Genomic DNA, 13,894 nt, shown 5'->3' with positions numbered 1-13,894 from the left:
CACCTACAGGATGATGTGATGATCAGAGATGGTGGTTCTTGCTTTCTAGAGCCTCACCTGGAGGTGACAGCGGCAGCAAAGATGTCCAAGAAGGTCCTGTGTTGGCTGATATTATGTATCTATATTCACATTTGGTTATTTGTCAGACATTACTCTGCACTTTGGCAGATACGCTTGAACGTTTGTCCCTTTAGTTTTGCCTCTTCTATGTGTTATCTGTCCATATTTTTCACGACCTCATACTTTATTGATAATATTGTCATTATCTTTCTCCATGTTGTTACATGACTTCTGCTTTGCATATCTGTCTGTTCTGAAAGCGGGATCCTTCCTCTGCTGATGTTCTGTCCCTTACGTTTATACATTTTCCCCGTTATACAGTTTTTTAGTGGAGTTTTCCTTCTTCAAAAGGAGGGTCTAATGACTAGGGAGGAACGGTGTAGGCTTTAGAATTGACTAGACTTATCTTGAGTTGTTGCATTTACATGTCAAGCTCTAGTTAGGTCCATAGACTACATCACTATACAGTCCATTTCAAACTACAAACTTATCAGTAATCAACTATACTGATTTCCCATGTAGCAACTTAGCCTTGTGAGATCTTCTTTTCTGTGCATCATATATTTTAGACAACAAAACAAGGTGAACATAGTGACTTATCAGTTACAAAAGGCCACTGGTAATGAGGTCACCCTGAACAGCATCTGCTTCTACCACAAAACCTGCAATTATGAGGAGATATTGATGGCTGCAAGTCAGCCGGCTAATGAATTCAGATATTGATCCAGCGACCGTGCCTTTTGACAATGACCCTCCCGTCTCTCAGCCCTCATTCACTAGCAATACAATGGGCTCCAGCTGTGAGATCGGCCATGCTGTATCAGCAAAACACCCATCCATTGATACAGGTAAATGCAGTCATCACATTCAGGATGGGGACTGTGTTGTGCCCTCCAACAGATATTATATTATTCCAATAGATATTATATAGTTTGTATTCTCAACAATGTCTATGAATTGTTGTGTAAGGATTTTAAGGAATTACTGCACAAACGTGCACCCCCACACTTCAATATCCAATCAAATGAGGAGAGCAGAGTGTAATTATGTATTTATTACACCTATTGATTTAATCATCCAAAGCCTTGGTTATAATTCGACACAGCAAATCAAAGGTTAGATTAATAGCATCCTGTAATGTGTTTACTCAATAGTTTATATTTTCAAATTACTTTGTTCATGAGTCAATATGTATTTAAATTACCGTCTGTTAGGAAACACACATTGTTGTTAATTAGTCGTCGATGATTATCAACTAATTCACTGATATAAAGTGTGCTTTTTGTGTTCAGACATATTATTTAGGCATAGATTAAAAAAAATAGTTAATATTTTGTTTCTCTGCACACAGAAGATGTCTTTAACCCTCACAAAACCTCCACTGATGATGGCAAATATAATAAACTAAACATGAGATGTCTGTGTTGCTGCCTCACTCTATCTGTAAGCTTTACATTCTCCTGTCATTGGCATGTTGTATACAAACAGGAAACACATTTCTGCATTGCTTGTGAAATCTGTCGACTCACGTTGCCAAATGTTGTGCTGTGGCGGTTCCCGCTGGGCTCCACATGGCTAAAGGTTCAGCTGTTTGGCCATGATCAATAGGGTTAAGGTCATTAACATGTTATGAATATCATGAGGCCCTGGGAAAGCAGAGCAGAGGGCCAACGAATTGGGCTCCGATTGGCTGGAGCGAGTCGCTAGGAGAGGCCACCCCCCGCTGACCCAAGAGGTCATTTGAAGAGCTGAAGACCTCTAACCTCAAGCCAAGAGGGTGACGGAAAGGTTTGCATAGATTTGATTGCTAAAATAGTAAAACGTGTGTGGTGTGTGACCAGAAGCAAATAAACACCCAGTATTAGCATGTTTGAAAAAATCAACAGCGTCATGCCATAAACCGGCATCTCTCCAATCAAAACTGTGTTTTTGTCTTGCAAAGTTTGTTTTGGAGACGGGTCGTAGATTTCTTTCATTACCCGGTGACATTTCAACAGTACTGGTCGTGACACATAATATAATTGTTTAGCTAACAACCAGTTCAACTATTCATTCTGATTATTTGTAATCTACATTAAGTCCTTTCTCTAATGCCTTGAAGCATTTTTTTATTCACTACAGTAAAATACAAAATCATTAGCACATAAACACACAAGAAGATTCTTTAAAAAAGTTTATTGGCTTTTAAAACCACTTTAAAAATCTCACCAGTGAGTACTTTCCATTGAAAAAAGAAACAACGCGATTGCAATATTAACAAGCTACTGTACATTAAGCAGTACACCAGACAACACCACGGAGGAGGTTTTTTTTTTTTTTTCTACTGGTAGAAATGGACAAGATAGTCAAACAGAGTTGGTTCTGGGTCAGTCAAAGGTAAAGAATCAGAGTCACTGCTTGATGGAGCTCCTGTACTCATGAAGAGGTGCATTTCCTTCATTCAAATTCAAATATCAGTGCCTTATTGTTTAAGAAAAGATTACGAGAAAATGTTAAATTTCTTCACAAATGCGTTTTGCAAAATAAGAACATGTAAAAATCAACAGAAAACAGTCATCATGAACATAACATATAGAACAACATTAACTTAGTAAACAGCACACAACAAAAGTAATCAAACTTATGAAACTAGCACTGCCAGTCTGGTTAACAGAACCTGCCCAAATCACAGAAGACAGTGGTTACCAAGAATACAAAGTACAACAGAAGTCATCACACATGCGTGCGTACAATCATTTATCAACATAATGAGCATGTAGGATTAAAAGGTTGTTGAACTTTTACCCCTCAATGCTTTATATTCTCATGTATGAGAATGAGTAAGAAATGTGTATCTCACTGAGATTAATGCACATTTTGCTACAAGACAATTAGTCATTTTCTGACAGTTAATTTCCCTACTCATCTTGTCATAAAAAAATGTTTTTTTTTTGTTTTTTTTGTGGGCATCCATCATTACATTTGTCCATAAAGGTGTGGCAAAGCAATGTGTCATACAAATTTAGTGCAATAATGTGAACCTCCAAAGTTTGTTGAAACATGAGTCATTTTTTCTTTTTTTCCAGTGTCTGCTGAAAGGCTTTGAGCACAATGTCTGTCACAGAGATGTTTGCAACCAGCTAACAGTATCACAACTTTTTTTTTTCTCAATATACCATGCTATTGATCCTGCTCAAAGCACACACCACTTCTGCAACTGCAGAGACCTATTATCTTTGAATAGAAAAAAAGTAAAAGAAAATCAGCAAGCGAGACCAGACAGCATTACTTTTACGACACACTGAGCCAGAAATGTAACACACAACATACAGTATCTTGCCGACTATAGATCTGTTAAGCTTTTTTTTTCTCTTTTGAATGGCACATACTTAGCTAGAATAATGGCCATAATATAGTGTCTTGATACATCAAATCTCTATGTATCTATCCTATTTACAGATGGAGCTTAAACATGACTTATACAACATTGACAATAGCCAGAAACTCAAGCAAGCATCCTACTGTATCACATAGCCTACCTGGCTAGCAGTGATGGTTTCAACATGCTCTCAGGTCCATGGTTACCTATAAAACATAGGACAGTGACCGTTTTCACAAATTTACATACTGTACATAAGATTTACGCAACTCAACCCTTCTCTTGAAATGCAATAAAACTCTTTTATATCTCCGAGGTCACCCTTTTTTTTTTGTTGCTGTTAATGTCTACTAGGACTGTCTATGTGTAATAATCTCTTATGTTATTTAAACAGATCATCTTTGGTATGGAAATAAGGCTGGATTTTCCACAAACATAATTTCATTTCCTCTTGATCCCAAGATGACATCAAAACATAAATGTCAGCCTCTAGCTTTCTATGTAACTAAGCCTTCTCCATACCATTGATATTCTTATCCAAGCTGGGAGTATAGCATGCCAAAAAAGAATCTCATGACTTAAAAGTGTGCCTGCCATGTTTTATGGACAGCATATTAAATTCCTCTAAATCCATTACTGATAAGGGCACACACAGTGTAGTTTTTAGCCTATACAATACGCATCTATATTGTAACACTGCAAAACAAAAACAATAAGAAATAGTACTGAAAACATCAGAGTAACAGCTGCCTTGATATGATGAAGCTCTGGATGGTTCTGAAGAGTCTTAACATTATACTATATACAGTCTCTCTACAGATGGCATAAGGCCTTGGACTTTGGGATTAAGGCAACCAGTTGTTGATTCCTTTCGATCTATATTCCACAAAGTGGCCTGAAGTCCCATCTTCTCCCTCCTGATTCATCGACTCCCTTTATAAGATATTAAACAGTACAAGAAGTATAGGCTTTGAGAAATTTTCACTCTTGGACAATGCTCAGATGTGAATCAGTTTTCCACTGATTTGGTATATGATAAAGTATAAAGATTATGTCTTGAATTCAGCACCTGGCAGCATAAGATGCTACCCTTTTTTTAATATTCAGATATGGCAGGCAAATGTACTACAACTATTATGTGCATATACTACAATCCCAATATGGTCTCCATTTGGTTGAACTTGAGCCGCACACACTGAAAATAGTATACAACAGCATACGTTTTTTGGTCTTTTGTGCCAAATTTCCTGTCCGTCTCTTTCTTTCATTAAGCGTTCGCTTGAATACAAATATTGCATTATTGATTGGTTATAACAAGGAAGATTATGTTTCTCTTAATGGTCATACCATACAAACCTGCACTTTGTAAGTGCATGCTGCCACCAAGTACTCACACTTTTTACTTGAAATGCTTACATTTCTAATTTCAGATGAGGGAGAAAAAGTGGTCAAGTACTGAATCTCTGGGTGACAAATGAAAAAGGAGAGAAGTAACTAAACGTCAGTAGGAGTGATTTTCTGGTAAGCTTGGCACTTTTAACAGAACGAATGGCAAAGTCCAGACAAATCCCAACAAACGATAGTTTAAAAACAGATAAACTACATACGCACAAAACAAACAACAGAGAACAGAAATCATACAGAGTAAAAGATGACTTTAGCCCAGCATCTCTACTGTAGTAGGCTGGTCTTTGCTTTCTAGCCAGTCAAAAGAGTTCACAGTATCACTGCATATTTGCTGAAAAAGCGGGTCGTTCTTCAGTTCTTCCAGTGTTGAGTCTTCATATTGTTCCTGCTGTTGATTAGGATCAAACAGCAGGTTGGTGTCCAACGTGTTAAGGTCAGTGATGCTACTGGACAGATCTGAGGTCAGTCTCATGTCGTTGGAAAAGTCAGACGCCACAGCGTTGAGCTCGGAAGCTACCTGACCCACCAACTGGGAACTGGGGTTGAGGCCGTCATCCCCCAACAAGTCCTTGACGGTGTTGTTGAAATCCAGCTGTTGTTGCTCGTCCTCTGCCTCCGGCTGCTGTGTGCTCTGGAGGAGGAGCTGTGGTTGTGTCTGCACAGGATTCTCACGGAGCTGCTGCTGCTGCTGCTGCTGCTGCTGGTCTTGGTCCCCAGGACCCGCTTGTGCTTGGCTGTCCCCGGTGGAGAAACTCACCTGTTCTCCACTGCCTGTGGTGAGGTAGCCATGCTGCTGGAGCTCAAAGGCAGCAGGGCTGGAGCTATGAGGCAGCTGAGTCTGGTGAGCGGTTCCTCCAGCGAAGCCAGGAGTGGTCTCCAGGATCTGCGTGAGGTTCATACGAGCCGTGTAGTTGGAGGCGAGGTTGTTTATGCCCAGGCCACGGACAGAATCATCCCCGTCGGCTTCCATCTTGCTGAGAAGAACATTGGTGATTTTGGAGGCGTTACTCTGACCCTGCACAGGCAGCATCTCACTCTGCATCATGATGTTCAGGGGCACAGATTGGCTACGCTGAACCATGCTGTGCACAGAGGCGACCGTCTGACTGTTGGACAGGATGCTGAGCACCTCAGAGGTGATGGGGGAGTTAAAGGGTGAAACTACAGCTCGGGTGGTGGTGGTGGTGGTGGTGGTATTGGTGGCGATTTGAGGGTTGGTGTTGCCACTGAAGTTTCTCTGGCGCACTGCAGGACTGACGCTCCGGCAACGGAACGTGCTGGACGCAGATGAGGTTGATGCCTTGTTGTCCATCGGTGCAGGCACCGCAAAACTCTCCTGTTTAGTGGGAGTAGTTACACCTGTTACCAGCTGCTGCTGTTGCTGCTGCTGCACCGGGGATATGGGGGTCAAACGGCCAAAGTGAGCAGCATCCTGTCTCGACTGAGCTTGAAATGACTGGCCCGGAATTGCAAAGGCATGTGGCTTACGAAACTGGTCATCTACCAGGTAGCTAGGCAGAATGCCAATGCTGTGGTTGGGCAAAGGACCTGCAGAGTTGCTGTTGTAGCGGTTGTTGATCCACTCCAGCTTGGCCTTGTCAGGGTGCGTTGCCATTGGCCTTTGCATGGGCTTAACAGGGCTGCTGGAGACAATACTGGCATCGTGATACCCTGTGATGCTTGAGTTGATAGGCGTGAACGCAAAAGGGTTCCTGCACTCCACCGGGCTTGGGGGTACGCTGCTGCTGCAGTTGGACAGTGGTGTGCTGATGGGGGTGTGGCGACCCATGGCTCCATCCACAGGGGTGATGGGAGCCATGCGGGAACAGGGGCTCTCTCGCGTCATGCTGTGCCCAAGCGTCATTTCAGAGGTGGGGGTGGGTGTCGGAGTTGGAGTCGGTGTTGGAGTGGGAGTTTGGACAGGAGTGGTGCTACTGTGGGCAGAGTGGAAGAAAGTACTGCCGGCCTGGTGAGCATTTAGGATAGAGCCTTGACTGCTGGCTGACTGGCCTTGTATAGACACATCCACACAGCTACCAAACAGACCCTTCAGCTTCATCTGCTCCTCCATTTGCACTAGCTCCTCCACGATGCTGTCCTGGGTCATGTCATCGTCATTGAACGGGAAGTAGTCCATGTTGGGCTGAGAACCTGCAAAGTCGACCATCTCCTGCGCGAGGCTGAGCTGGCCCGAGGCCTCGGGGGGTTGAGCTATAATGGAAAGTTGGTCAGAAGGGGCTTGTTTGTGTTCTGCTGGTATCTGCTGCGCAAACGCCTGCTTCCGAAGCTCATCAAGCTGTCCCTCCTCCCATATTGTGCTCTTTAAGTCTCTCATCACAGAGGCTTCGTGTGCTCCTGAGTTGGCTGGTATGGTGAGAGGGTCCCTGGTGATCTGCCTTAGCAACGCCTGATCCGGCGTGTTGTTTCCAGCTGCTGTTGTATCAGTGCTGAGAGAATGGTTTTCGCGTTTCATCAGCAAGGCCAAGGGTTTGACAACAGTCTGGGAGCCCTCATTGTGTGTGATGGGCGAGTCAGAGAGTGCAAAGATCTGTGTGGGCCCTATGGAGGTGTGTCTCACAGTCACTTTGCAGGGAGCACTCTCTGGTCTGGCTGGGGTTCCCGGTCTGGGGATCCTCTTCAACCCAGCACTGACTCCAGGTTTGGAATTGTCAATAAAAGTCAGTGGCTGCTGGGAAATAAACACCCTCTTCACAGGAATGACATGGGACTCCCCACCTGGGCCTGTGCGCTTTCTTGGGCTCTTGACATCGAGGCAGGGATCTTTCGATGTCGGGGTAAGAGTGTTGCCGTTGGAGTTGTGATTATCAACAGTCAAGTACAAAGTACTGCCATGGCAGTTACTGCTATTGCTGTCCTGAGTCCCAGCTACAGCTACCGAGGTGGGAGGGGATGTGGGGTCAGTTTTTACCCTTGACCATTTGTCAGGTCCAGGTGAACACTTAATCAGGAAGCTTGGCTCGCTGGCAGCCCTGAACTTAGCCATTCTCTCCTCTTTTGCCCCAAAAGCAGTTTTCTCTGTGCCATGGGCGGGGTTATTGTCATTTCCAGCTTCAGACACCACTTTGAAGTCAGTGGAGAAGATTGAGGTGGAGACTAGGGCACTGGGTCTGATTGCAGAAGACTGAGGGGCAAATGAGCTGAAACCGTGTGGATGCTGTGAATCGTCCAGAGCGGCCATGGTATTCACACCCGCCGAGGCAGGACGCACGGTTGTGCTGCTGCTGCTGCTGGGAGCCAGAGCAATGGCCGTCATCTTCACCACGTTAACTGAGCTGACGTGGGGAGTTGGCATCACAGTTTTAATGGGGCTGTTGGTGATGAGCAGGGTGGGGGGTGAGCGCAGCGTGATGGCACTGGTGGCAGAGGGCTTGGGCAGAATTTGTGCGTACCGTGTACCATGTCGTGCCAGCCGGTCACTCACAGGACTGGCTGAGATATTCTGAGGATGTTTGGGCGACTGTTTCAGAGACTGAGTGACCACCTGGAAGTTCACAGGCAACACTTTCCCTTCTGAAGGCCCCACAGGGCTGGGTGAGGTCATCAACTGCCTGCCCCGCTGTACCTGGGAGAAGAAATGTGAGAATATAAACCTACATTTAGGCACATTTGTTTATAACGTATCTGAGCATAATTGGAGGGGGAAAAATTCAGCTTCATACCGTGACTGGGCTGGGGACAGCTGCTACCACGATGCCTATGGTGGGCTGAGGGGAGAGCAGAGCAGGGCTGCCACAGGGGATGGTGGGGCCGGGAGTACTGGCCTCCGTTCTCTTGATCTGGCCCTCGCTGGGCAGGGGTGAGTGGAGCTTCTGCTCCTGCTGCTTCTTCTGGATCTTGCGCTGCAGTTGCTGCTTCGCATCGATAGAGGGAGAAGGCAGGGTCTTCACTTGGGGCTGGAAAGAGTTTGCCTCAGCTGTTGGCACAAACGCAGACGCTGGAGTTGGCGTCTTCATTCCTGTCAAGAGAAGAAAATGGAAAGCGAAGAATTATGATTAGTAAGGACACAGTGTAAGTGAGAGCAAACTGTTGAACTAAACATCTAAGTTATAGTAATAATACCAAAATAAATAGCCTATATAAATCTGGAATAGAACATCAAACCAACCATACATTTTTTTTAAATGTTTTTTAATAAACCAGTAGACTAATAAACCAATAAACTCTGAATTTAAGTGTGATTTGACGGTTTACATCGTTTTATTACGTCATATTTATTTACAATGGCCGATGCTCCGTTATGTTGATCATGAGTGACCAGGATTACTTTTGTTGCGCGTTACCCAACAACACAACAGTAAAATCACAGCACCAGCAGATGCGAGGACCTCTTTCCTTACCTGTGGGTGTTCCGGTCATAACAGTGAGTGCAGCCATGGACTTAGTACCAATGTAGTGGCTATTGAGCAGGAAGCGGGCCAGGTCCTCCACGTGGTCAAACTGACGACTCAGGACCTTTTGGGCCCACTCACACACCAGTCCACAGGCTGCAGATCTCATTTCATCTTCAGCGCTCGGGGACTGGCCAGTCGACTCCATCAGCTCACACTTAAAGTAGAGAGCAGCAGGTGGACGAGCATCAAGACAGTTTCACACGTCTAGCTACATATTCACTATTATTTTAAGAGTTACTTACCCCATCACCAGATTTCTGCAGATCCAGGTTGGGTAAGGACGGCATGTGAACAAAAGCTTTCTTCCTTAACCCGCTATAACAGTATGTGAGAAGGAGTTAAGGAGCCTGAAACATAATTTGCATGCGATGTGATTTGCCAATAATGTGATTTTCTTTTCTTGAGTTTTTAGAATCCATTCACAGCTGGAATTTTAAGATTCCTGTGGTGACGCATGCCAACATTTTAGCGTATCACAGCAACGTTGAACGTAAAACTTGTTGCACTCATTGCGAGAAGAAATACATGACCTGCCTCTTCCAAGTGGCAGCACTACACGTCTGCAATCAACAAACAGCATCAACTCACTTGCTCACCAATCTGAAGACTATATAAGCAGAATAAAGTGAAGCACAGACGCATGTAAAGGATATTTGGATTTGCCCCTCATGCCCAGTCGACGTGCCTTCATGTTAGGAAAGACATTCTTCATGATCTTTCCGAAGTCTGCTGCACTCAGTGGATTGTAGCCGAGATTGTCACAATAGCTCCTGCAAGAGAAGAGCATCATCCATAAGAAAGTATGGATATTAAAAAGTACATGCTGTTGTTGCGTCCCTGTTTCTGTGACACTCACTTGTATTCATCATACACCTCCTGCTTTGGGAGGGAAGTCTCTGGGTGCTCTTCTAGGTGATTCCGTATCCAGTTGAATGCATACATCTGTTGAGTGCGGCTTGACGACATGGAACTCTGGTCACTGAAATTAATGCAGAAGCAAAATAAATGTGGTGAGGCAGTGTCCTCGATTTTTATGCATAATTTCTTGTTAATACAGAAACTTTAATACCATAATCCAGGAGTGGAGGACCCCCTCTCATTCTCAGTCCAAATGGGTGGAATTGGGGTGTTGGGGTGATGAATAGATATGAGGAAACAAATGAAACACAGACAGCTCGGTATAGCAAGAATCTACACAGATCAGTGGTTTGCTTCATAATGAGAATCGATCATACAGCTGAAAAATGAAAGATACATTTAATATTTTTAAAAACTCACCACTGACCAAAAATGTAAAAAACTTGAAATTCAACTTCATTTTTATGAGCAAGCAGCCTAAACCTTCAGTGGATAGCGACTGGAGTTTTTGACAAGCAATGAAACAACAGTGCCAATAATGTAATGAGAGCCACGACACAGCAGCCGTGTGTGTGAGAGACAAAAGATAAGCCACAGAGCAGAGTGTGTGTGTGTGTGTGTGTGTGTGTGTGACATACCTTTTATCATTGCCACTGCTGGGACCAGAAGGCAACTTCAGGTAGAGGTAGAGTTTTTCGATGTCTGTAAACTTCTCAACATCTTGCTGTAAAAAAAAATAAAATGATCACAAAAAAGGAAAAAATATAATTTCTATAAAACTAAAATCAGAAGCTCTAAACGTAATCCTCATGAGAGGAATATGGAATAGAGAATGAAGACATTGATCAAAGTGGTTTTCACAACTGAACAAATAGATATACGTCCGCAAAACAAATCTGAATTTAGCGCCGGTTTGTAAATGCTACACAGGTGAGACAGTTGCTCACAACCTCCTTAATATTGATTCCATCCCGACTGCTTTTCAATTGGTTCCTAAGAGTGGACTCATCTTTTCTATTTGCCTCTTTGTTGCTAAGGGAACCAATACTTGAATGAATGAGGTGAGAGCTGTCAGCCAATGAGCAGTGAATGAAAACGCTATTTACTACACTCCACTGCTACGAGCAGAGTGAGCGAATCCGTCCTCCTCTGCATATAGTCTGCCACGGTTGGATCTTTTGGCAACATCCCCTAAAATGTTGCCAACATGTTGGATTTTCTAGGATGATTTTTACACCTGACAACAGAAACTATACAGATAACTTAGGAAACGTGTTATTTAGAAACTCGCATGCTCTCACATTTAACGTATGAAGTACAAAAGAAGATGCTTCCAGTCTGTGTCCAAATGACATGATTATTATGAACAAACATTTGCATGTTAAAAAAAACAAAGGTGCGAACAAATGCAAAGCAAAGATGTTTTACAGTCAAAGAAGGTCATTTGTGGAATTGAAAAGAAAAATGTGTAAAAAATATTTATAAATAAAATGATTATCGAAAATAAAACCGAGGTATGAACACTACTACTGTGTGTATGGAGTTTACATACAAACATTTAGATTCTCTTTCATTTTCAGTGAATACATTTATTGATCTTTGTTCAAAATAAAAAGGTTTAATAAGATATGGATTAAGTCTACACTTTTTGGGAAAATATAAATTTGCTTTGGTTTGTCACTTTTCCAAAAAGTAATGACTAATCACTGATTTTATTGTTTTTTTATGGGTGCATTTACATTTTTTATATGTTGCATGTCCGATCACTTTTTGGATAGTTTCTTAATTGTGGCGCTGCAGAGGGAGTGGTGTGAGTATTCCTGCTTGCTTTCATATTCTGGGCAACATCGTCAAACCTCGTCGTTAAGACGTCAATCAGACTGCTTGATTTGAGCTACCCGTTTTATAATGCAGGGTCCATATAATAAGATTATACATGAGGTATATGTTCATTTTACAGCCATATAAACAGACCCGACATGCAAATCCCAGTCTCCAAGGACATCATATTTCACCACTTAATGTGGTTTGAAATGTTCCCATGCTTTTTCATCCACAATATTCTGCTTCGTCAGTTACCTAATTCCCTGGATAAGCCAAAAACAGACAGTTTTTCAATACAACTTCGCTAAAATGTATTATATTATTCTAGACATCTTGATATAAGATCAAATTTATGGTGATTTCCCCCACCCCTAAGTATTACTTTAAGATCTCGTACTATTTTGACCTAAACATTCTATGCACATATTACTGTAGAATATGCTGCTTCTGATATTTACCCCACAACCGTATTTAGACACCATCCATGTGTGAGACACATGTCATTGTCAGGTGTAGAGGAGGTCTTTCATTCGCCCCAGTCTGACATGCTGTGTCCAACAGTGTCATTTGAAAGCCTCTGATGCGTTTACGCATTGAAAGGGACTGAACATGCTTTCTGAAATCTGTCAAACCCCGGACAGACTTGTGGAAATTAAAATAGAAACTGTTAACGGCCTGTATTTTCTATTAGCAACAACAAAATGACAAAGCTTTATCGTGTCGCTTTGATGTCACTGACTTGGCTTTGTTGCTGAATACTAGATGTGGGCCACTTCAGCTCAGATTAATCCACGACAAATTGTGCATAAATAGAAATCTTTTACATATACACATGTGGCGGAGTACCAAAAAGAAGTTGTTCTTTTGTATATTGCAAAAAGATCTATGTGTATTTACAGGCCAATATAAACAACAGTCAAACCTAATAAGAGTAAGTTATATAAAAGAGGACACCTAAGCATGCAACACGTATAAATTCTTTCTCAACTAAAGATAAGCTGCACATCTGTTCTCATGAAGTAACGGTTACATGTGACTCTGATAATAAGGCAACAACACAGACTTGGTTTGTCCAGCTGTTATGAATACTCACCAATATGCTGTCCACTTTTGATTGTACAGATTTGCTGCAACATGAAAGAGAGCAAAAGTCAGAATTGTGAATAAATACGACTTGGATTAATAGAACATTGATACATGCAGGATTTCCACTTTATTTAAACTAACTTTGTTTTCATTCCCTGCTGACCTGTTTTCTTTGTATGTTTTAAAGTGTAAGAAACGAGACATGAACAGTTGAGTCAGGCAATGTATCGGTATTTAGAATGTATTACTGTAGTTTTCACAATATATAAATATTTTTAAACACAATCAGATGTGTTAATAAAACGTACTGCATCAGTGATGGCTTTGGTAAGTATTCAGACCTTCATTTTGTTTTTTGCACACTTTATTGTGTTTAAATAAACAATATTAAATCTGTGAAAATATATTTCAGAACGTTTTGCATATTTTTTCTCTATTATTTGCATACGAATTCAGAATCAACTTTGGCAGAAGTTGCCACTTTGAGGCTCAGGTTGGAACAGGAGTGTGTGAACTGCCGTCTCTCCACAGATGTTTTTTGGGGCTTCAGCCGGGTCATTCGAGGACATTAAGAGACTTGTCCCAAAGCCACTCCAGCGTTGGCCTGGCCGTCTGCTCCAGGCTGTTGTACCAGCGGTACCCTCTACCTGTTCTCCAACGGCTTCTTTGTCTCCTCCCTGACCACGACCCAGTTGACCCGTTGTGAAACCCCATATATATATATATATATATATATATATATATATATATATACACACACACACACACACACACACACACACACACACACACACACGTGTGTGCCTTTTTAAAATCATCCCCAATCATTTTAATTAGCCAATCAAGTTCTATGCTGTGTCCTCATTCACTACTCCCAATGGACCCTCAC

The 13,894-nt window shown here is 42.4% G+C and overlaps 1 protein-coding gene across 2 annotated transcripts in view; it reads right to left on the bottom strand.

Annotated features, from left to right (window-relative positions):
• Positions 1 to 2,355: 2,355 nt before the first annotated feature.
• rfx7b (regulatory factor X7b) overlaps positions 2,356 to 13,894 on the bottom strand; it is a 29,904-nt gene continuing 18,365 nt past the window's right edge. For both annotated transcript variants that reach the window (XM_079163075.1, XM_079163074.1), the window contains 9 exons: positions 13,013 to 13,046; positions 10,735 to 10,819; positions 10,307 to 10,346; positions 10,094 to 10,216; positions 9,891 to 10,007; positions 9,480 to 9,564; positions 9,184 to 9,391; positions 8,506 to 8,801; positions 2,356 to 8,408 (listed from right to left, as the gene is read on the bottom strand). In XM_079163075.1, coding sequence (XP_079019201.1) covers positions 5,076 to 8,408; positions 8,506 to 8,801; positions 9,184 to 9,391; positions 9,480 to 9,564; positions 9,891 to 10,007; positions 10,094 to 10,216; positions 10,307 to 10,346; positions 10,735 to 10,819; positions 13,013 to 13,046 — 4,321 coding nt within the window. In that variant the 3' untranslated portion in view covers positions 2,356 to 5,075. The remainder of the gene's footprint in view (positions 8,409 to 8,505; positions 8,802 to 9,183; positions 9,392 to 9,479; positions 9,565 to 9,890; positions 10,008 to 10,093; positions 10,217 to 10,306; positions 10,347 to 10,734; positions 10,820 to 13,012; positions 13,047 to 13,894) is intronic.

This window comes from Pholis gunnellus (genome assembly GCF_910591455.1).
Source record: "Pholis gunnellus genome assembly, chromosome: 7".
Lineage (NCBI taxonomy): Eukaryota > Metazoa > Chordata > Actinopteri > Perciformes > Pholidae > Pholis > Pholis gunnellus.
Note: the sequence above shows the minus strand (reverse complement) of the source record. Positions and strands in the feature narration are given on the sequence as shown.